Genomic DNA, 25,249 nt, shown 5'->3' with positions numbered 1-25,249 from the left:
GCACAGTTACCACCATCTTATAGGTTTATTTACACCGCCCTCGTGTGGCTAACCTTTAACATTGCAGGATTGTTGATCGCAATCAAGGGGAGTGGACAAAACACTGGTATCATAGACACTGATTGCTTGAAAAGTTTACTTTATTTAAAAAAATATATCTATACTTTTAGTGTATTTTTGAACTGGTACAAATGATCCACTGACTTCCTGCCATTATAGGATTATCAGATTATCAGCTCAGGTGAAGCTGTGAATGAAATTCAAATAAAATTACTCACCTAATCTAATTACCAGACTTGTTGCTATGGAATTGAGGCTTGAAATAATTGTGTTCTGTTAGCAAAGGTTACCTTTTTTAATCTAGTCATCATCACTTTGAATCAAAATGGCCCAAAAGGCAAGAAGTTGCTGCTAAAGAGAAATCTGTTTTCTGGATCATGAAGAACTTAATGGTGATTGGTTTAGTGGCAGAGATGAAGCTTACAGGATGTCCAAGAGTGCTTGATGAGGGGATATCTATGGAATGATGATGGCGCTACGATGCTTTTTCATGAAAAGCATCAAGGAGAGACTAGAATTCTACAGGAAGTACAAGGATTAAGACCGGTAAAAACCTCCTGGCTCCCAGGTCAGAACATTCAAGGTGTGAGCTAATGTTCAGGAAACTGCCCAGATCCTAACCACACCGGGGACCTGGGGTCACTTCTCCAAAAGCAGAGAAACAGAGACAGGAGTCAACAAACGTTCTCCTAGGAGAAAAAAGAACAGGTCACTACATAACCTAGTCTGGCCCAGAGGAAAACTACGTTAGACAATTATTTATATCTTCAGATAATATCAGAGATTTTCTGATGATTCTTTAAGGCCAATTATGATGTGATATATAATAATGTTTTGTACACATTAGCCAAATCAGACCACATAGAAAGTGCTCTGCAGGTCAGTCTGTAGCAATATTGCATCGCATAACTGAACGGCTTTAAAATGGCTGTGCTAATCTTTTGAAAATTCAGCAACACATTCACAAATAAATATAGATCAGGAACAAATATATTTTTAAGAAGACCAAATCAACAAACTGCCTTAGATCCTGGTGATTGGGTCATCTTGATGGAAAAAAACAAAACATATATATATATATATATATATATATATATATATATATATATATATATATATATATATATATATATATATACATACATACATACATACATACATACATACATACATACATACATTTGCTTTGTTTTCCATTAAGATGACCCAATTTAAGCTTGAATTGAAATCTCTAAAGAAAATTTGAAATTGCAATCTGAAAAAAAGTTTATCTTGAATTTGATTTAGATTATTATTTTAGATTTAGCACCAAGAGTGTCAGATGCACAGTCTCATAATAACCCTTCCAGTTCAGGGAAGATTTAAGAGTCCGGGAACTGGAAGAAGGGCAGAGGGGTCCGGAATGTTTTCAGGTGCCAGACAATGCAAAGCCTTAAAAATAAATCTGTCCTATATTTAGCAGGAAGCCAGAGCAGGGATGATAACACAGAGGTACTGTTGTCTCTTTTTTTAGCACATGTTAAGAATCTGGCTGCAGAATACAGCCAGCTGTAACGGGACAACAGCTTCTTCAATAATTTGACAATGAAGAGATCAATGTTGAGAGAACAGGACGCTAAAGACTACAGTGTAGCACTTCTTGTAGACCAGTCAACAACATACGGAAAAAACATGGACTGCAGTCCATGGGCTGCAGTCCTAAAATTGTACATAAATAGATAAATAAATAAATAATACACCAGCACCAGTGGCTGAAGCAGTTGGCAACTTTTTGTCTTTAATTTCAGGCACTTTTTCACCAACAAATTAAATCTTATTATTGCACTAATCAAAGGATTTCTGTTTTAATAACCATTCTTACCAAGATCACGTATGTTCAGTGGCTTTTACTCCAAAGGCAGACTTGTGCACCCAAATTTGCTGTTAATCATTTATTAAACTTGGCTAAATACATTAATCATTTTCAAAGAGCGGTTGACCCAAATTGTGTTATTATTGCTAAGAGAAGACAACAACATTCTGGGCATAGGAGATATAAATCCCCAAAACAACATACAAGCTGGATGCCTTGCTTTGGAAATGAGCTGATTCCTGTCTAACAAAAGTCTGACTACTTATTTAACGTGTTGAATTGAATAGTGCATGCTTAGTATATTAGCAGTGTATTAAACTCAGTGGTCCTTTTACCTTTACATCACCAGGGCTCTGTATCTTTGATAATTTATGCGAATGATGTAGATCTGCACATTAATGATACATCCCTCCATCTCTATACTGACGGCCTTTTTGTTAATTGTCATGCAAACATCGATGCCGTTGTGTTTGTAAACCTCTTTACCAACGAGTGCACTTTATCTGGCTAACAGGTCTTCATTGTAACACTACCAGACTGTTGAACCAGTATTGTTTAATTTCTAAATCAAAATGTTCTTTATCATCAGTGGATCAGGCCTCCTGTACGTTACTTAAATAAAGCAACTACAGCCTCTGCTCACAGATTTCTGTCATAGTGAGGCTCTGTCCGTGCGAAAACACGATTAAGTGCATCCGCAAAGGTATTTTGCTGTGTACCTGAGCATCCCCATGGATCTGGTAAAGCAGCTAATCAGCAGCCAGTCAGACGTTATGGTCTCTATAGGAGCCACCTTAGTGGAAAAAGAGGGGACTGAAATAAAAGAGCTGGGGGGAATCCGCTGGGGAAGAAAATGCCTCAGGGATATATTAGATGTGGAAATACTATGTTTCAGTTGTAGAATTAAAAGGACAATAAAATAACTTCAAAATATAAATATATATCTTTGAGGTGAAAAAACATGTTTTAAATATATTTTATGTTTAAATAAATATTAAAAATAAAAGGCAAGGCAAATTTATTTGAAAATCACATTTCAGTACAAAGAAAACGCAAAGTGCTTAGCTTGGTGTAAAGCTTTTTTAGACATAAAAGGAGTGGAGGGAAAAAAAATCACATGCAATAAACACACAAGTAGAAAATAACTTGTTCAAGAAAAACGGATGATTAAAGAAAAGTGATTCAAATGAAATAGGGGTAAGGAAAAAAATCACTTGTAATAAATGCACAAAGAATAAATAACGAGTTCAAGAAAAATGGATGACTGAAAATGAGTTGTTTAAATAAACGACATGTAATAAGTTAATATTGAAATAGAAATATACATTGGTAGCTGATTAATTGATCAACTGTTGAATAAATGTCTTCTGTTTATTGTTTTGTCACCTTTAATGGCACACAATTTAATATTTTAGCTACTTTTCAGCCCTGTACTTATTTTTATTGAGTCATTTATTATTTGTGTATGTATTCTGAATTATGGCAGGACTGGTCTTCCATATTTTTCTTATCTTATCGTAGTTTAAATTAATAAATGGTATATTTAATTATTTAATGGGGTGTTTATTTATTTCATGGTAAATTAACATTTATTTATTTCATGGTATATTTATTTATTTAATTTGGTCCCTTTTAACACTCCATAGATTTCTGCTTGAACATACTTGAACATATTATATTTTAGTTTAGAATGTCTATCCCGAAAATGAGACCCTGTGTCTTAGTGAGATTTACCCATATGAATAAACCAGAAATGAGACAATATGATAACGTAATGTCATTATTAAAAAGGAAGAAAGCAACTTCAGAGGCTTTTTAGACATGAAATAACTAATTTGTTTTGATGTCGTTTATCTCTATGTGAAATTTATCTCTATAATGAAATGAGAACCTGTGTTTGTATGACCTTTAACCATTTGAATCATTTAAATGGGTGCGTGTGGGTAAGCTGATCAGTTAATAAAATAGTGAAATAAAGTCAAAATTAAGATGGCGCTGAAGATTAAATGATTAAATGATAATGGCTCCAAGTAACTGGAGAAATTAGCTGAGGCATTTGTGAGAACAGAGATAATCGCCTTATATTTACAACTGACCACAACCACTTTAACGTTTTAAAAACTTTTGTCTTGTCAAGTTTTTTGCTTTCAATTGCATTGATAAAATGGTCTTCAGGGGGCAGCAATGTATTTGCTATAAATAAGGATGAAAATAAATCAGTAAGTATTTCCACTTTCAGTTCTTATTTGGCTTCCTACCCCCACTGCCCTTCCATTTCTTCTGCCGCTGCGAGTTTCCAAACTTTACCAACACATAAAGATGATGAAAGCTGTGAACTTCTCAAAATACGGAACATCCTAGTTTCTATCATATGGTGCGGTTTAACAACGGTCAGACAGTGAGCTGGTCAGACAAAGGAAAACGAAAGGAGACGGGTCAGGCTGAGTCAGAGAAGCAGAGAGTTGTTGAAGAGATGATGAAAGGCTGGAGGTTCAGATTAAACAGCACACTTCAGATGTTCTATTTAAATTGACTGGGTCATGATGATTAAATCTCTTGCAACGCCTTATTTTTCTGCAGCATCAAGAATCGCCTTTAGCAACCTGAGGCCGTTTTCTGCCCTCTGATACTGACGTCTCTGGCTTTGGTGTGGAGGAATTAATGACATTGCTTCACGGCCCGCGGGACCCAGTTTGGACCACCGCTCGGCTGGCATCATATTTAGATCTAGGAGACTTAAATATACAAAGAGGAGCTCATAGTTGACTCAGTGAGTGCAAGGTGCTCAGGTCCCGTTACTGCAAATCAAGCCCATATCACCATACCTCCTCCACCATGTTTGACAGTTTGTTTTAAGGTGCTTGAGCTGATATGCAACTTCAGCACTAAGCATGCTGACTGAGGCCTGTAGAACCTGAGATGGAGCTCCTGGGGTAGTCTTACCTAGGGATGCACTTGCTTGGGCATCCACTTCTTCACAGGGTGACACGTGTCTTCAATGTTTTCCATTTAAGGTATAAAGGCCTTATATCCATTTCCAGATTGCTATGCAGCAGATGTTCTCGCTGCAGGATGTCTTTCCTCCTTGGCCTTCTAGTAGGACACAGCTGTATGCTCCACAGCAGCACACTGTCCAAACTCTTGCTTTCATAGAGATGCTCAAACCTTCTGATCATCCGTTAATAAAGGGAACTTAGTTAGCAGCACTTAACTGCTAACCCTCCCCTTACATCCTATGTTAGTAGCAAGAGTATGCTTAGCTGTTTTTGTGACAAAGCTTTTCCATCTTGGATTCCTTTTTGTATATAATGTCAGCGTTGATCAAAGCCTGGACAACATGAAGGACTTCCTTACCGTGTTCCTCCCGCCGCTCTCCTCTCACACACTGACCCCGGCAGCCCACACGCCCTCCTAGCCGCGGACCAGCCTCCTTCTCTGCCTCCTTCAGCGACAGCTTTTCCTCCTCGCTGATGAAGGCTTGTAAATCCACCAGGGACATGCCGTTAAACACCTGCAGAGAAACAGCAGAGAAAATGCATGAGAAGGGGGGAAGAAAATCCCGACATTGTTACTTTGCCAGGGACATGAAATTTTCCTTTGCACAGATTTGTATCAAAAAGCGCTCCAGAACAAGAACTACGATTAGACTGTGGCAAAGTTAACTGACTGTTCTGGTTTGGTCCCAAGCGAACCACACAGGAGGCCTGACGTCTGAGCCGTTCATGAAGGGGATGCTTTTACTGGAGAGTTTCAGACGAGACCTGGGGTTAGGAAGAAAGTTAAAAGAGCAAACATTTCAGGAAAAAATACTTAAAATAATAATAAGCTGGATAAAATTATAATTAATAAGACACCTCATAAACTTAATAAGCATTCCAATTACATGTAAAGGATGGTGAGACCCCCCCCCCTCACTACCCCCCCCATGAAAAGTTATATTTCTACCTGATGTAAAGCTGAAAGTCTAGCAAAGAGGGACACATGCCTAGCTAACATTTTTGAAGATGATGGTGCTTGTTGCCTAGCAACAGCTGGCTTAATTTTGTCACAGTGCCTTTTCAAAAGCACGCAAACCCCTGTGAACATTTTAACATTTCATCACATTACAACCACAACCTAAGATAGTGTGGCCAGCACAACGTAGTGCGTCATGGTGAAGTGGGAGGACGACGATTGTTTCCCTCTGTTGTGATAGTCTGTACCACGAAAAACCCGACAGAAGTTTGTGGTTGGAACGAGATAGAAGTTGAAAATGTTCCAGGGGTGGGAATATTTTATGCGTGGCGTTATGACGCGCAGACAGGTCACCCTGCTGAGCATTTCCAGCGGACAGCAAGTATTAAGGTTATTCAGAAAGCGCTTTACACAGCTACTGTCACTGGGTGCTGTTAAAATACATGTAAAATCAAAAAACATACCATATAAAAACAAATAAAATGTTTCAAGGACATAATGTTAATCATTATTTTCAGCCTGGTAAACAAAAAGGCTTTTTAAGCCCTTGTTAAAACCAGTATCCGCCTTGGATAAATGATACCAGGGACTAACGTACGGTCCTACCTGCTCTTCTTGTCGGCAACCAATCGGCCCCCGTCCACCTCGGCCTCGTTGTCCTCTGTGGGGCTCTGAGGTTCAGAACGAGGGAACGCCGTCTTCAGGGTGTCTACAATGGCATTCACCACAATCTACATGAGCAAAGAGAAAGCACATGAAAATACACCCTCAGCCTTTAGCCATGCTCCTCGCAGTACAATCACAGGCTGTAATCTGAGCCACTGACGGAGATCCGATTAGCAAAGCGCTTAGAGGAAAACTAAGGAAATACGAAGTGTGCGACGAAAGAGTGCACATGCGTGTTTGTTATAAATAGCAACAGTGAAATTCTAAAGATTTAAGTACCCACAAATATTCTGGAAACATACCACAGTGGGTCATGGCCCTTCCTTTCTAATTTTTAGCTTCTTCCTGAGTTTTCTGGACCTGTCATGAAGGTAAATCTAAGAACCCCATCTGCCCTCTGATTGGTCAGTTTGGTTTATGGGTGAGCTGTTCCTTTGTGATCTGTCTGAGGAACCCAGAATTCAGGGTGTCTGCAAGCTTTAGGAAGTTATATTTTAGACTTCTTTTAAGACTGTTATGTTTTAAATTTATTATAGCAATTGATTGCACTGAGCAAGTTAAAATAAGAATTTATCTTTCCTACTAATTATTTTTAATATGTATAACATACAAGCCATCTAACTTAAACATTCCAGGACGGTGAACTAACAACATGTGGACAGCATTCCTCCAAAATCACGTCACATAACAGAATCTCGATCAAGTGTTTCGCTTGTAACCTTGTCTATGCGTGACACGATGAAAGGTTTCTTCACAAAGGCAATCCTGGCATCTGTGTTGAGAGCTAGAAACTCCTGCATCTCTTCACTGTTGGCTATTTCAGAGATGGCACACAGTTGCTGCAGAGACCAAAAGAAACATTTATTATTGCGTTATAGTTGCGTTATAGTGTCTTAAACCAGCTTAACAAGCAAAGAAAAACAACATCTGACCTTTAAAAAGGTTTCAAGGAGTCCTTTCCTGGCCTCGATCTTGTCACTGTCCATGTTTCCAAACGGCATGTCTGGAAAAACTTTCTTGGGCCCTTTCACACCTGAAAGTCATATTACTGCATGCTTATTTGGTGCAGCGACATCCAGCAAACACGTTAATGCAGACCTTTCACACATGGCCCACTTCAGCTGAGCAGCTGAATGCTCAGATTTAACCGGCCTCAAACTTCATGAGCTGCTTTCTCAAAAGAAGGGCCTGAAAACAGTTTTGCACCATCTTGTGAAGGTCAGCATAAGTCCTCTGCACAAGCAGCAACTCTCAGAAGCTGTGAAAGTAATGCAGTATATCATCATATATTGTTGGCCATAGTCCCACTAAACCAGTCCTTCTTGACAACTCTGGCTCTGGAGCGCCTGTGTGGTGTTTTATGTTTAGTTAGAAATGATTGAGTAAACATCATGCATGGGTTTCTAGCAGACTAACTTTGAGCTGATAAAAACAAAAGGAGGTCCAAAGACAGTGACCCGTACCTTTGATAAGCTTGCGCAGTTCTGCTTTTTCTTCAATGCGTGTCTGCAGGTTAAGGAACTCGCTGTATCTTCTGTTGACCATGTGATATGCCACAGGCTGGACGGGTACTGGAGTCTCTGAGCCGGTCTGTATGGACTCTGCAAGCTCGCAGCCTGGCGGGATGCTTTCTGGGTTCTCACAGCCCACCGATGTCTCATACTGGAAAGCAAAACAGCTTGATTTATTTCTGCTGCAGGTTACACGGAGTGGAACAAACTACGCGTAGCTAAAACGTGCTTACTGCAAAAACAGCTCATCCTTGAAATGAGCAAAGGTGACGACATCATTACCGGAGCAACAGGGTTACAGGCAGCTGGCACAGAATCTCCATCAAAGCGGTGGGATTGCACTGACTATCTTTTAAACACTTCAGACGGGTGCCAGTTTAATATTTACAGTCACCTGACACTTTATTAGGTACACCTAGCTGGTACCAGGTTGGACTTTTTGTCTTCAAAGCTGCTCTAATTCTTCAAGACCTAGATGGATCAAGGTGTCAGAGACACTCCATCAAGGTTTTAGTCCACATTGAAAGGATAAGCTCACACAGCTGCTGCGGATCTATTGGACCAAGATCTGGTGACTTTGGAGTCTGCTGGAGTACAGTCAACTCATTATGTTCAAGAAACCAGTTGGAGATAATCTGAACTTGGTGCAGAGTCCTCCTGGAAGGAGCCATTAGAAGGTGGGTACAATGTGCTGATTAAAGGATGGAGATGGTCAGCAGCAAAACTCAGGCAGGCTCTGGTGTTTAAACCTCTCATAATCTGGGCCTTTTGTTTGTGCTTTTGGGGCTGATTGACTCATTATTCCCCATTCCATGCTTCACGTTCCTCTCAGTCACCATCATCAGCTTCACCTACCACTGACTAATTATCTAATTAAGTCATTTTCCCTGGGACTCCGCCTATATACAGTTGGTACGGAAAGTATTCAGATCCCTTTATAGCTTTCACTGTTTCATTGCAGCCATTTGCTGAAATCAGAAAAGTTCATTTTATTTCTCATTAATGTACACTCAGCACCCCATCTTGACAGAAAAAAAACAGAAATGTAGACATTTTTGCACATTTATTAAAACAGAAATATCACATGGTCAGAAGTATTCAGACCCTTTGCTCAGTATTGAGTAGAAGCACCTTTTAAGCTAGTACTGCAACAAGTTTTTCACACATGGATTTGGGGATCCGCTGCCATTCTTCCTTGCAGATCATCTCCAGTTCCGTCAGGTTGGATGGTGAATGTTGGTGGTCAGCCATTTTCAGGTCTCTCCAGAGACTACAATTGGTTTAGGTCAGGGCTCTGGCTGGGCCAGTCAAGAATGAACAGAGTTGTTCTGAAGCCACTCCTTTGTTATTTTAGCTGTGTGCTTAGGGTAATTGTCTTGTTGGAAGGTGAACCTTTGGCCCAGTCTGAGGTCCTGAGCTCTCTGGACGAGGTTTTCTTCCAGGATATCTCTGCTCTTGGCCGCATTCATCTTTTCTTCAATTGCAACCAGTCGTCCTGTCCCTGCAGCTGAAAAACACCCCACAGCATGATGCTGCCACCACCATGCTTCACTGTTGGGATTGTATTGGGCAGGTGATGAGCAGTACCTGGTGTTCTCCACACATACCGCTTAGAACGAATGCCAAAAAGTTCAATCTTTGTCTCATCAGACCAGAAAATCTTATTTCTCATAGTCTGGGAGTCCTCCATGTGCTTTTTGGCAAACTCTATGCAGGCTTTAATCTCTTGCACTGAGGAGAGGCTTCCGTCGGGCCACTCTGCCATAAAGCCCTGACTGGTGGAGGGCTGCAGTGATAGTTGACTTTGTGGAAGTTTCTCCCATCTTCCTACTGCATCTCTGGAGCTCAGCCGCAGCGATCTGTGGGTTCTTCTTTAGCTCTCTCACCAAGGCTCTTCTCCCACTATTGCTCAGGTTGGCTGGACAGTCAGGTCTAGGAAGAGTTCTGGTCGTCCCAAACGTCTTCCATTTAAGGATTATGGAGGCCACTGTGGTATTAGGAACCTTGAGTGCTGCAGAAATTATTTTGTAACCCTGGCCAGATCTGTGCCTCGCCACGATTCTGTCTCTGAGCTCTTCGGGTCGTTACTTTGACCTCATGATTCTCATTTGCTCTGACATGCTCTGTGAGCTGTAAGGTCTTACATAGACAGGTGTGTGCCTTTCCTAATCAAGTCCAATCAGTTTAATTAAACACAGCTGGACTCCAATGAAGGAGCAGAACCATCTCAAGGAGGATCAGAAGAAATAGACAGCATGTGAGTTAAATATGAGCGTCACAGCAAAGGGTCTGAATACTTATGACCATGTGATATTTCAGTTTTTCTTGTTTAATAAATTTGCAAATATTTAAACATTTTTTTTTTGTCAATACAGGGTGTTGAGTGTACATTAAGAGAAATAAAATGAACTTTTTTGATTTAAGCAAATGGCTGCAATGAAACAAAGAGTGGACAATTGAATGGGGTCTGAATACTTTCCGTACCCACTGTATACCTGCCACTCACAGCCAGTCGGCGGCAGAACGTCTCAGTCTGCATGTGTTTCCCTGTACCTGCTCTGCAACACCTGTGGATCCAGGGTTCCTGGGCTCACCCTACCCCGACTAGAGCAGCATTCTAGTGGTTGTGCGCATCGCCTGCTTTATCGTGTTCCCGCTCTGATCCAGTGCTTCCTCTGCTGTACCTGGAAACTCATCGGCTTCTGCTCTGGTCAGCCTGTCTCTGTCGTCATCACCTGGTCAGTTTGTTTCTACCTTCAAGCCACTGCCTGCCATCACCATCATCCGTCTGTCTTGTCAACCACCATCATCCAAATCTACAACAAACCTTTTACAAGGCAGGGTGGACCCCTTAGTCTGTGCTGTTTTAAACCAAATCTGGTTTCTAGAGTCCCCTTGTTGCAGCTGAAAACAGGACTAAAAATCTGTTATTGTCAAAGTCTGGTGAGCCAGTGTGAATCGCAGCCTTAATTTCTTATTCTTAGCTGACAAGACAGGCGCCTGGTTTGGTCTTTCCTTTTGGAGCGCATCTGCTGGAAGGTTCACCGCGTTGTGAGGTCAGGAATTGATTTCTGCACAATGTCAGCGCTCATAAGTCTTTCCACCAAAGCCTGGAAAGTCTAATATCAGGGAGAAAAAGTCTCAAGTTGAGTCAAAGTCCTAAACTTTTCACTTTGACTTTTAATCAAGTCATTTAGCTAAATATGTAATTCATTCAGAGTAATTTAAAATGATTTTAAAAGCCGTTTCTGTTTGCCAGAACAACCAGCAAGAGGAAGCAAACTTAAAAATCATGTTGCTTTTTGTAGTAAATATTAACAAAAACATCCAGGAAATCTTACTGAACCTCTCCTATGCATTGTGACGCAGTGCTGTGCTCTATAGTAGAAACTAATTCAGAGGCTCCATCCAAATACCTACAGAGTAAGGGCTCTTTAGCCAAAGCGGAGGTGCGTCAGCAGTCGCCATGATCAGTGCTGTCTGAATAAAGCAGTCAGTTAGAAGGAGGTAGGAAAAGGAGCCTGTATGCTTCCTCCTGTGGCTAGTTTTGCCTAGGAACCCTGAGACTTTCCTTACCGGTGATAAGAAGCCTTAAGGTATCCCACAATCCTTTGCGTGACATGATATATCAGCACATCTCCCTCACAGAAATCAACAAAAATGTCCGGAGAGAAGAGAGTGTACTCTGTAGCTCATTTTCAGAAGGCTGTAAACAACGATTTGACTCTAATGTGAATGTGTTTCCGTCACGTAATGACGTCGGAGTTAAAGGCTGTCTGAATTCGGCACAGCAGTCTAAACCTCTTTCCTCCCCATGATAGAGTTCTTACTGTTGTCCCCGTGAAAAGTCAAGGAGCAGGAGCTAGGAGCTGTTGTTAAGGGTATTTGGATGGAGCCTGAGACTGAAATGAATGCTGTCACTTACCTTGATGGTGTAAAGCGTGTAGGGGTGCGAGCCAGTGCCACGATGTTCCTTGGCTGTGATGGTCCCCGTGATGCGGAGGTTTTGGATGATGACTGGTCCTTCTGGGCTGCTGAGGGGCTCAAAACTGAACGTCGACATGGGAGAACAGCCCTGCAGCGGACTAGCCACAAGCAGCTCGTTGGCATTCCCCATTCCAGTCGGCTCTACACCCAAGACAAGGTCCCTGCTGTGGTTTACTGCAGGGGAACTGTTTTCTCTTCTCAGATCCTGCAGGCTGCTGGTACTGCATGTCCCCTCAGTGCCCCTAACTGAGGACAGGCTCCTGCCTCTAGGATTGTCCACTAGGACTGAATTCACCAAGACCTTAGGGCAAGATCCGTCCACCGGACTTGGGGGCACCTCCTCCAAGTCTATCCCGTTGTTGTTCTCAGCCGTTGGGGTACAATCTCTGGGTCTGTCGTATAGAGAATCTTCTTGACCTATTGCGAGCAAGGAATCTGTGGAGCTGGGCTTATAGTCTGCCAAAGGAGAATCCGGGTCAGAGTCAGTTTCTTGGTAAAACGGGTTGGACTTTCTCCCTCTCATGTAACACCTTAAAAAGGGTCCGCTAGCGTCATCTTCTTCAGAGAAGGTGTGCTGAAACTTCACCTCCACGGAGTCAGTCACGTCACAGGCGTCAGGCTCAGACACGGCTGCCTCTGTGCTATCGGCCCGCTCCGCCTCTGCTCTTTGCGGCGGTGCCTCACTCTTCGCCTGAGGTAAACGTGCATCCTGCTGAGGCGGAGCCGTCTCTGGTTGAGCAGCGGGGGGTGGCAGGGTGAAAGCCTCCGGTACGGATGCCGCCGTCTCCGGCGGCGCGCCGGACTTACCGAGGATTTCTATCACCAGCAGGTTCAACCAGTCAGGGTCCGACAGTTTGGCGACCAGAGGGAGAAAGACGTTACAGGTGATGAGCTCTCCGACGACGAGCCGCCCCGTGTGGGTTTCTAAATGCGGCGACGGCACCAGGACGTGCAGCAGCAAGTCCACGACGGCTCGGATGTAGTTGACCTCGGCTGCGTCATGGCTCATGGCGACGTGAGGAGTGACAATAGAGGAATAGGCCTTCCACAACTGCTCGCTCCCACTGGCACTTTCTTCTTTGGCCAGCTCCTTGGCTCTGAGATAATCCTGTAGGTGGCTGCCCACCAGGTTCAGGACCTTCTGCGTCAGTTCCTGAGAGAGGACAAACCGTTAAGTGTCCTGGTGATGACGCTGTGTGGTTGACACAATCTGAATGCACCACTTCTAATGTTGTAACACCTTCTTACCTGCCTGTCAACATGCCTGGCGCGCCGCTTCAGCTCCATGGCCATAGAGATCATGGCTTCCTGAACTTCCGTTTCAAACCTGCTCTCTGTGGACACAGTGGAGTACCACGAAGTGACAAAGTCTCTAATTATTTTCCTCACTGTGTTATGGATCTCCTGGTCCAGATTGTCTTCATCCTCTGCAGATGACTGAACCTAGAACGCAGCAGGGAACAAATTATTCTACTTCTGACAGGCCAATACACTCACCAAACACGTTTGATAAGAAATGACCACAATCAACAGCGACCATTACATTCAGTGTCGCACTCACCTGTTCCAGGTTGATGAACCTCTCCAGGTGAAGCACGCTGTTGGACTCCAAGATGGCCTGTGAGCCGAACCAGCCTCCCAGCACCAGCAGCAGGCTGGTGAACACACACAGGAGCCAGATATTGACCAGCAGGTGGAAAAGCACGAGCCAGGCCACCAACACACCAAAGCCCACCAGGCTCCTCTGCCCCATCACATCCGCCATGGCCCTGAGCGCCCTCCCAGAGAGAAGCAGGGATCATACACGCCAGGAAAACAGCCCACCTGGAACAGGAAGGACAGTCCAGGTTAAAGACGTAGTGACCCTCCTATCCATCGCTCATTGGTGTAATTATTTATGCCGTGGGACAAGCTGCATGGCTTAGCTTTTCACAGGCACATAAATGTTGGGATTTATACACTTTATGGTTGCGGTTCACATTGTGGTTAAATGACCATATATGGTGTTCAGTTCTATATGAAACAACTGCAAATATTTTATGTTAAAAAGTGTATTTTATAACTAAAGGAATATGCAGTATGGTCTTCGTCGGAGTCCAACCGACGCCACTCTCTGTCAATCTGATCTGTAGGGAGGGTGGAAATCGCTGTCTTCATTTGGAATGGCCACTTGTTCACTATGTAATGCTCTATGCAGTGCAGTGAAAATCGTACAGATTTTGTTTCCAGATTTCCTTTTTTTGCAACATTTTCAGGCAATCAAACAAACTTTGATATCAGACACAGACAACCTGAGTAAATACAAAATACACTTTCTAAGTGATGTTTTTATTGATAAAGAGGGAAAAAGCTATCCAACCACTTGTAGAAACATGAATTACCTGTGATGTTCTTATGGCTTGATTTTAAATCACCCAGGCCTGAATAGTGCCTGACCTGTTGAGTCAAGAAATCAATTACATAGAACCTGTTATACAACATTAAGTGGGCTAAAAAAGACCTCAGAAAGCAACACATCCTGCCATAATCCAAAAGATTACAAACCCTTCCCTAAGTCCTTAGGACTTCAGCTCACCACAGTTAGAGACATCATCCATAAATAGTGAGAGCACAGAACAGTGCAGAACCTTCCCAGGAGAGGACCGCCAACCAAAACTACTTCAAGACTGCATCACCAGAAGATACCGGAACAGCATCTGAGGCTCTGCAGGCGGCCTCACTTACTTCAGAACAGATAAGATTTGAGCAGATAAATAAGATTATCTGCAAATAGAATGACTATTTTGACCCCTAAAATAAGATAATTAGATATAATGAATTTGAAATGAGATGATGATGAGTTTTTCCTATTTTAAGCACAAAAAGCTCATTCCATTGGGGTAAGATTTAAACTTGCCTGCTCAAAGACACTCATTTTAAGAACATTTGACTTACTGTTAGTCCCTTTTTTTAGTGAAGGCGTGAAAGTGGCCTAATCAAAGTTTGAGCTTAGCTCCCACAGAAATGCTTAAACCTGCTGGTAATGATAGACAGTCCCTGCAGTGCAGCTGAATTAAAACAGCGACAAAGAAGACTCGTTGTTGCTTCTGAGAGAAGTGGGACTTAGCAACCTAGGAGGTTTAGAAGGAAACCACATTTTCACATAGAGCCAGGCTGGTTTGGATAACTTTTTTTAAACTTACTAAATAAAATCAACATTTGAAAACAGATCTTTGTATTTACTCAGGTCATCTTATTCTGATATTGCTTTTTTTGCTTGTGAAAACGTGTGTCAAAAAAGTAGAAACAGAAGCGTTGTACGGGGTTTAGCAGCTTTTCTTCTCTTCGCAAGATTAGTTGGAAAATAAGTTAAGAAAAATCCTCGGAGAAAATCTTTGCTGTGAGTTACTTTCTTGTTGAAAATTACGTGAAGTGAGTGAAATTTGAAATAGTGAATAATCCTGTGGCTATTTCAAATGAAGCTATTGTCTCCTTGTGCGTCACGCTGCAGTGGAAATGGCCTTGTGTGGAAGGAAATATCCACTGGGAAAGTTGTTCCTCAGTTTTCTGAACAAACAACACCTCAAGACGAGGGGCTTGGCTTCAAGACATCCAAAAGTGCTGTACGAGATTACAGAGACTGGACTGCAAAGTTGGTTGCCATGGAAATTACAGATAAACTGACTCTGAAGGCAAAGAGTCTGACATACTCAGACTGGACAGAATCACTGTTATGGGTGATATGTGTCAGCAAGGACGTCTGCATTACAGATCTTCTCCACCGATGGAACGCTGATATCATACTGGAAACACCCTGAATGGGTGCACACATGCTTGGTATTTAATGGAACAAACCAGGACATAGTTCTGTCTGTAAACATTCCTCTGCCTTTTAGATTAAATATGGAAAAATATAGTTACGGTTTGAAGAGTCTTTTTATTACTACAGAAGTCTACAATGCAAACATCACATTATCAGATAAAAGAACCAGGGGAGGCCGAGAACAGGCAGATAATCCCAACAGTGCCCAGCTTGCGTCAGGACGTCTCATGAGAAGGAGCGCCACAGAGTTATGTTTCCGCCGGCACAGAGCTTGTTCAGAACTGGCAGCAGGAAGGTCCATGTGCATATGAAGACAGGAAGAGCAGCAATGGAGCATCCAAGAGAAAAGCATCAGCCACAGACTGCATCCTGCCAGATGTACAAGGATGGGCAGCAGGAGACAGGAGCAAAGTTATTACTTCCTCTGATCAGTCCTCCTGCTGCCTGTGTCTAGGACACACATGTCCATCTGTTCCAAGAATAAAGGATGAAAGCCATCTTTAGTCCAAAACGGAACATCCTCATACGATCTTGTTGTGCAGGATCGCTGCTATGTTGATTTGGTTGGTGACAAAAGATGAGATGGAAATAACTTTAATCATCATTGATCCTTTAAGAGCAGTGAAATATTCCTTTATTCAAGAATCAGATGTTAGAATCAGTTTAGCTTGGCGTTGAAACACCGATTGCCCCTCTACTCGGCCACACATATCCCCCCAGGAGATGCTCCTGTGACGGGCTGCTGGTTGTTAGGAGCAGCCGTGGCTCCTGGCCCGCTAACCCCGCCGACACTAAGTCCAGACCCCGCGCTGCAGCGCCTGATGGCCGGCGGGGAGCACCGGACGGTGGTGCCTCCGTCACAGAACCCCCGCAACGAGCAGAGAGCCTTCGCCTTACAGCGCAGTCTGAAACGACGACATGACAGCTGGCGTGTTTTCCCAACGCGATCACGAACCCGCCGCGCGTCATCACGCTAAATCATCACGCTAAAGCCACGGCCACGCCATTAGCAGAGAGGAGACACGCTCAGCGGGAACACGTCAGCGACCAAAGAGCAGAAAAGCTTTGCAACCTGTGCGATCTGTCATGGCACTGGGAAGCCGCTTGATGACATGTTTTTCGTCAGTGTTTACTTCCTGTTCTTCTTCTTCTTTCTAATCATGGTGGGCTGCAAACAGCTTTTAGGTGTGTACCGCCTCCTACAGACATTGGTGTGTAACATCATCTATAGCTTCCACCCGCTAAATTCTGTTACTTAGTTTTGTGTTATGCCTAAAACTGAATAATGCTTTCCTAATTGTACGGATTTTCTCTTTGTTCCCTTCATTTGCCCGTATTCCTTCCGGACCCCATTCTTTTCCTGCCTTTCTTACGACTACACGCAGTCTCCCTCTTTCATTTCTGTACATTTCACAGTTCAACAATATATGATCTACGTTTTCTTTTGCTCCACATCCCTCACAATTATCATTGTGTTTCAATCTGTCATTAAGATAAGTATGTCCTACCCTTAGTCTCACCATTGCTACTTCTTCTCTTCTATTTCTCTCACCAAATGTCCTCATTGATGCAGATTTTTGTATTTTATACAAATTTCTTCCTTTTTTTTATCTTTTTTTATCACCTCTTTTGCCAGATTTCTATTTCTTTGCTTTTGATAATTGCTTTACCCTCCCCTTTTCCAAAAGGAGTAATAACTGTTATTGCCTATTTTAAGGCCCCTTTAGCCAATTTATCTGCCATTTCATTACCTTTTACTCCTTTGTGTGCTAGTACCCAATAAACTGAACATCTATACCACCCCTATATAACCTAAGTAAACTGTGTTAAATTTCTAATAAGCCTTTTCTGTTGTCTCCTGTCCCTTGAATACTTTCTATAACTGCATTTGATTCCGTGCATACCACGACCCTATCTGGCCTAACCTTCTCCACCCACTGTAAATCTATTATTATTACTGCTACCATTTCTCCCAGGAAAACTGGTAATTGATCTGATAATCTCTGAGATATATATATTTGAAACTCTAGTATATAGATTGGTATTCCCACATACCCTTTTGTGTTTTAGAACCATCTGTGTAAATTTTAAATTAATTTTAATATGGGTTTCTAATATATACAATTGTTTTTATCCCTACTTTATTTAGCTTCCAAGTGTTTCAAAAACCCTCATGTCCACTTTTACCTCAGGATATGACCATGGAGGAATGGCCCTGATTGGATTGGATAAAACTATGATATTTCCTTTTCTAATCCATATATTTTAGCCAGATTGCTTATTTTCCATCTAAATCCATTTCCCTGGATTTTTTGAGGAACTCCCAACAGTTTTCTAATATTTTACAGGTTATATTTCCGTCCTAATTACTTCTGAGTTTTATCCAATCATTTTGTGATAGTGTTACTCTTCTAGTTTCCAGTGGGGTCTCACCAGTCTCTACTAGTAGAGCAATAATGGGAGTTGCTTTTGTTGCACCTGTACAAACATAATGCTCTGTACTGTAGTCTGTCTGTTGTTTTAGCTGCAGCTCCATATATTATGCTATTCTATTGATGACCTCATTAGTGCCATATATGTGTTTAGCAGTGATTGCCTAGCTGCACCCCAATTGCTTCCCGCAACAGTTTTCAAAAGGTTTATGACTTTTTTACATTTAGTTTCTAAATGTTTAATATGAGTTTTTCATGTATATAAACTAACCATAACTCCAAATATATTTAAGTTATGTTACTATTTCTGATGGCTGTCCATATAATGTTATTTTCCCTAAATAAAATGTTCTCTTATTTGTAATTGATATAAAACAGGACAGTCACCAGCTAAAGGCTCATGGGAAACGTTGTTTGTCAACCACACCTCTGGCTACTTCAGCTTAGCAACTGAGAGCCACTTGATGTAATGACATTATTTACTTTACAATGAGTTGCATCGGATTTGGACTCCGAATTCAAGTAGTTTAATTAGACTTATTATGTTGAATCGTGATATTTTAAATATATTGATAAAAAAGTCAATATAGTAATATATTTTAGAACCTTTTGCCAAGGATACAAGTTGGATCCAACTTTATGTTTGTGTTTTTGGTCACTGTGACCGACTGCTCAATGATTCTCACTGACTGGTCTGAAAAGAAGACATGAACGGCCGGTCTAACCACCATATTCTCATTAAACCAACAGCCACACTGTCTTCAACAAAGTACTTCCATGTACATCTGCTGGTCATTTATCAGAATATCATGAAAAAGTAGACTTTTGTTCAGTAAATCCATTCAAAAAGTGGAACGTTTATATTATATTCATTCATCACACACAGACTGATCTAATTCAAGTGTTTATTTTGTTTTAATTTTGGTGATTCTAACTGAGAACTGATGAAAATCCCAAATTCAGAATCTCAGAAAATTAGAATATTGTGAAAAGGTCCAATATTGAAGACACCTAGTGTCACACTCTAATCAGCTACTTAACTTAAAACACCTTCAAATGCCTTTAAATGGTCTCTCAGTCTAGTTCTGTAGGCTACACAATCATGGGGAAGACTGCTGACTTGACAGTTGTCCAAAAGACGACCGCTGACACCTTAAACATGGAGGGCAAGACACAGAAGGGCATTGCTAAAGAGACTGGCTGAACACAGAGCTCTCTGTCCAAGCACAGAGAACTGAAGGGAAGGAAATGATGTGGTAGACAAAAGTCTCCAAGCAACAGGAATGACTGCACCCTGGAGAAGGTTGTGAAACAAAACCCATTATAAATGTGGGGGAGAGTCACAAAGAATGCAGCAGGAGTCTGAGCTTCAACAACCACCAGACGTATACAGGAATGGGTTTCAGCTGTCACATTCCTCCCCGATGGTTGCCAGGGTGATGTGTATCACAGATTAACACATAAATTGTGACAAGATGTGAGCTAATCACAATGATAGCTGTAGACATTTAAATGCAGCGACTCGCTAATACGCAGGTTTAGACTTCCAAGAGCAACGGTTGTGAAACTGTTATATCATCTGAGGACGGTGGGCCAGATCATCAAAGGCATGTGGTGTGCTGCACAACCTGGCACTGAGGCACGGCATCCATCTCTCGCCCGGCCTCCCTCCACCTGACCCACATGCCCCTCCCCTACAGGAGGGACTTAAACGCGGAGCACAGCTCTGTCAGGATGTCATGCAACGTTTAAGACAGCAATTACATTCACTTTTTGACAAGCTCTTTTAATGTGTTTGACACGTCAAACACAACGTCACACAAATTACTCAATGCTCTTCCAATTTATTTCAATTCATCAAGTGTTTGTGATTTTGCAGAACAGCATTCGTCAGCACCCGTCCTCCTCCAGGTGTACCATGTGCTCGGGGAACATTGGTGCTGGGGACAGCCAGACCATCGGTGCCCACTGCTTCCTCACTCGGACCCTCCTCGCCACCTGCTGACTCAAGAGGACAACATATTAGCCCGATGTGTTTTTAGCTCTGGTTTACACCTTCATTAAAGACTTTTCTGTGAAATTTCTCCTTTTATCCATGGTGGCCATAGTTAACCATGAAATAATATTGATCAACTGATTCATTTAAATAGGGTTAGAAAAAGTCCAAACAGAGACATGTCAGTTGCCTGTTTCAGTTTTTAGTAAACTAAATAGATGAAAGGAAATAAAAAAATAATAATTTTAATGGGAAAATCAACACATTGCATCTACATGTGCTGTCTTGTTTCACTTTAATGAGTAGCTCTAGTCAGTTTTCTCACGGTGTTGAGAGAACGGACCTTATGGCTGACTTAAGTCCAGAAGTCTGGTTTGATTAGCATTCTCAGTGTTTTCCCATAGATACCTAATCTGAATTAAACCCTGACCCATGACCTCAGGGACTTCTGGTTTCGCTTTTTCTTGCCATCATTGACCGTTCTGGAATCCGTCAAACCCTGCAGAGCAGAAAGTTAGTCTGGTGTCTTTTCGTCGGAGGTTTCTCCTAATGCTACAGGTCATTTAAATAATATTTATTGTCAGGTTTCTGTAATATCAAAGTATCATTTTAAATATGAAATCAGTGGTTGTTCCAAATATTTACTCAGTACTTGAGTAGCCTTCGTATCAAATACTTTTTTTCTCTTGAGTAATTTCTTGGTTGGGTACTTTTTACTTTGACTTGAGTAATAATATGTTGAAATAGCGCTTCTCTTACTTGATTGAAATTTCTGGCTACTCTACCCACCTCTGGTAATATCCAAAGAAAAACAGAAAACAGACAAAATTATTAACTTTAAAAGTATTTTCCATCTTCAATGGAAAATGGAAAAAGTATCAAAAGCTGCAAAAACCTGCTTGTATAGATGCACATAGCCTTAGTCTCTGTTAAAACATTGGTCCTGTTTCAGGATGGAATCTATTTTTGTCTGTCACAATTATCACACACGGATTTTGCGACCTTGGAAAAATTCTTCAAATCTAAATGCAAGAACATCTGATGTCCTTAGACGTCTTCATCTTGATTTACCATCAGACTTATGCTCCTTGCTTTAACTAGGCCATTCCAGAACTTGAATATTGGGCTAAAGAAACCAACGCCACCCATCCCCAGACCTTGATGCTGACATCACTGTGTTTCACTGATGTTCGTTGAAGTACAGTGTCGTTTTTGTGACCAACACATCTTTAGGAATTTGGACCTAAATGATCAGGATTGCTTAGAAACCTTTTAGTATGAGAATTTGGGAAGCTTTAGTAAGACCTGGATGTTTTCTGTGGAAATGAAGGCTTCTGTCATGCTGCCTCATTCCTTAGTCCAAACACACTGAGAACATGGGAGATTGTTATCTCATGTAGAACACGGCCAGTACCAGCTGGAAGTTCCTGCAGCTCCTTCAGTGTTCCTCTTGGTAGCCTCCCAGACCAGATTCCATCCTTTTTTTTTGTCAGTTTTGAGAATTGTCCACATCAGATGTCATTTCTTCTGTCCGGTCATTCATTGTGGTCTCCACCATGCTATGGCATGTACAGCACTGGTAAGATGTTTACACACACTCATCATGGGCCTAGATGTTGATTTAATTTAAGCCTTTTACAAATGCAGATTAAATAAACCGTTTTTTTGGGCGAAACGGTAATACGACAAACCTTTTGATCCTTTGGAATCTCTCTGCAAACTTTGACTTAGCTGAGCTAAAGCATGCAAATGTCTTGCAAGTCCCAGTGAGACAGTTGCACTTTATTTCTTCTTCAGCAGATTTGGCAGTAATTGGTGTTAGGTGTAAACCTAAGAGGATCAACGGTGATTTTACAAGCCATTTGTTTCAGAGTGTGCCTCTTCTGCCACTAGGTCACTGCGAGCCTTTAACTTCAGCCATTTTGTCCCAACAGTTTTGTTTGCCTGTTTGATATCTTTATAGTCGGCATTCAGATTGACACAAAGTATTTCACATTAAATGTAAAAAAGTTTTGCCATTTATTTGTGATGGTTTTATTTTCAAGATACAATAATCCTATATACAATGTAAATTGAGATTTGTCTTTGCAAACCCAGCACACTGCTCTGATTCTTCACTGATGACAAACAGCTACTGAGAGGTACAGCAGATGGACTTTAGTAGAACAATCATTGCAAACACAGAAGCAAATCTACAACAGAGAGACTGTGATGGCCACACCTGCAGCCACACAGTCGGTAACCTCACAAACCACTTTTTCACTTTAAGTTTTCACATACTGGAGTATAAATATATTGATTTGTTTGGTTTTTAGTGTGGCAATGTTGAAGTACATTAGTTCCAATTGTAGCGCGCACATTTGGTTAACTTTTGTATATTTAATTTTGTTACATGCTTAACATCTGTTTTCTTTTTTTTGGTGTTGTGGGGAGTGCCTCCAACTGGGCTGAAGCAGAGGACTCTGGCTGGCACACTCCAATCCCTGATTGACTCACTGATTGGGTGGTACCATCTGGAGTTCCACTAGGGGGGAGAAGACCATGGAGTCCTTATTTGAATTCTGTGGCATAATCTTTCTTTTGCTTTTGTGATTTATTTATTTTGTTAATTTTTAGTTATTAGTCATTTAAGTTTAATCCTTAAACCAACTGTGTTTAGTTATCTTTGTTGCGTAGATGTTCCCTTTCCCTCTTCCTCAGTGTGTCAGTCTGGTCTGATCAGCCAGTATTTAAGCCCCCTTTGTTTGTTGTATGGCAGGTCAGTTTGTTTGTTTGAGCGGTTAGTTTGAGGTTTTTGTTATGTTTAACTTTGATATTTTTGGCTTGAGTTAGCTTCTTTATTTGACCTCTTTTAAGGGCCCTATAATTATTGTTTGAAATTTTTGTTACTTTGGGGAAATAAAACCCAGTTTTTTGAAAGTTACAACTGTGTCCTCATGCTTGACCGGCTCGGTCCCTCACAGAGACTTAAAAAGAAAAGAATCAAGGGACTCTGAAGGCCTAGTGCCTGGGGCGGTAAACGTTTCAATACAAAGAGCCATTTTTGCCATAGCACTTAAAGCAGCACCGTGTATGTTTTTACCCAAGTATTAGCTTCATTAAAGAAATATTAAATGATTCTTCAGGTCACTGTATGGATGCTCTGTGAGGCTCCCCAAATCACGGCAGAATTAAATGTGCACCTCAACTCTCCTGTTTCCACCAAAACTGTCCGTCGGGAGCTCCACAGGGTCAATATCCACGGCTGGGCTGCTATAGCCAAACCTTTGGTCACTCGTGCCAATGCCAAACATCGTTTCAATGGTGCAAGGAGCGCAAATCTTGGGCTCTGGACAATTTGAAACATGTATGGTTCTCTGATTAGTCCACCTTTACTGTTTTCCCCTCATCCGGGAGAGTTACGGTGTGGAGAAGCCCCAAAGAAGCGTACCACCCAGACTGTTACATGCCCAGAGTGAAGCATGGGGGTGGATCAGTGATGGTCTGGGCTGCCATATCATGGCATTCCCTTGGCCCCATACTTGTGCTAGATGGGCGCGTCACTGCCAAGGACTACCGAACCATTCTGGAGGACCATGTGCATCCAATGGTTCAAACATTGTATCCTGAAGGAGGTGCCGTGTATCAGGAGGACAATGCACTAATACACACAGCAAGACTGGTGAAAGATTGGTTTGATGAACATGAAAGTGAAGGTGAACATCTCCCATGGCCTGCACAGTCACCAGATCTAAATATTATTGAGCCACTTTGGGGTGTTTTGGAGGAGCGAGTCAGGAAACATTTTCCTCCACCAGCATCACGTCATGACCTCGCCACCATCCTGCAAGAAGAATGGCTTAAAATCCCTCTGACCACTGTGCAGGACTTGTATATGTCATTCCCAAGACCAATTGACGCTGTATTGGCCGCAAAAGGAGGCCCCACACCATACTAATAAATTATTGTGGTCTAAAACCAGGTGTTTCAGTTTCATTGTCCAACCCCTGTATATATATATATATATATATATATATATATATATATATATATATATATATATATATATATATAAAATGTTTGGTACATTTCCATGCAGCACAGGAATGAGGCATCTTCTCTGATCCACGTTCACTACAACAAAACTTAACTTCTTTCTGTCACATACAATATGGTGGTGACGTTGACGTACGAACCTGCGCCCAACGAGGCGTCTACGTATATGATGTCTATGTTCAGGGGCACCAAACCTGGAAGTCACAGGTCTAGTGCCCCTGGTGGCTAAAAGCTGCTTTAAGTTATGTCTTAAAAAAAAACATGCCGCTTCTAAAAAGTTTTTTAATTAATTGATTAATTAAATACTCACAATGTAAAATAAGTTTGTCACAATTTGTAAAAAATTCGAAACAGTTTCATTGGTAGTTTTGGAATTATAAAACAAAGTTTTAAGAATGACAGAATGAAAGCCTTTTCTTGAATGGGATATTTCAAATTAATGGAATAAAAAGAAAAATAATAAATTATTTGCAACCTAAAGACAAAAAAGCTAAATAGCAGAATGCTTCTCATACCTTTAATGTTTTCCTGTCATGCTTACAGATGTTCTGTGAACACCTTCTCATTACTTTGGCAGATAAGAAATTCTGCTTGGTTCTGGATCATTATTGGTGAAACTAATTAGGAGCCACTCCATAGCACCTAAAGAGGCATGCACGGCTCCTGAGTCACAGGTAGCAAACCCCTGGCCTAGTCAAAGTCCAGGCTTCAACCTGATTGAAAAGCTCTGGTGGGACGGGAGTTGAGCAGAAACCAATGTCGGTGAATCTGATTGAACTGAAGCAATAATGCAATAGATAAAATCTTAAACAAACTATCTCCCTCAAGTCTTTTGTCCTAAAGATGGTTCTACTAGTTAATGAATCATGGAGTGTGCTTAATTTTTTTAATCCTTTTTTTGTTCAATATATAAAAATTATGATGAGCATATGAATAATTTTACAACCCGGGACC

General features: G+C 41.5%; 1 protein-coding gene across 2 annotated transcripts in view; it reads right to left on the bottom strand.

The window, feature by feature from the left end:
• Positions 1-16,998, bottom strand: part of LOC105937411 (sorting nexin-19) — a 46,691-nt gene extending 29,693 nt beyond the window's left edge. The window contains exons 1-10 of one of the 2 annotated variants that reach the window (XM_012878715.3): positions 16,905-16,998; positions 13,592-13,854; positions 13,279-13,473; positions 11,969-13,183; positions 7,996-8,194; positions 7,465-7,565; positions 7,252-7,371; positions 6,473-6,597; positions 5,580-5,673; positions 5,267-5,423 (exon numbers count right to left, since the gene is read on the bottom strand). In XM_012878715.3, coding sequence (XP_012734169.2) covers positions 5,267-5,423; positions 5,580-5,673; positions 6,473-6,597; positions 7,252-7,371; positions 7,465-7,565; positions 7,996-8,194; positions 11,969-13,183; positions 13,279-13,473; positions 13,592-13,795 — 2,410 coding nt within the window. In that variant the 5' untranslated portion in view covers positions 13,796-13,854; positions 16,905-16,998. Of the gene's footprint in view, positions 1-5,266; positions 5,424-5,579; positions 5,674-6,472; positions 6,598-7,251; positions 7,372-7,464; positions 7,566-7,995; positions 8,195-11,968; positions 13,184-13,278; positions 13,474-13,591; positions 13,855-16,904 lie in introns of those variants that run through there. The other variant, XM_021324623.2, reaches the window with a different exon arrangement.
• Positions 16,999-25,249: the final 8,251 nt, after the last annotated feature.

This window comes from Fundulus heteroclitus, chromosome 18 (assembly GCF_011125445.2).
Source record: "Fundulus heteroclitus isolate FHET01 chromosome 18, MU-UCD_Fhet_4.1, whole genome shotgun sequence".
Classification (NCBI taxonomy): Eukaryota; Metazoa; Chordata; class Actinopteri; order Cyprinodontiformes; family Fundulidae; genus Fundulus; species Fundulus heteroclitus.
Note: the sequence above shows the minus strand (reverse complement) of the source record. Positions and strands in the feature narration are given on the sequence as shown.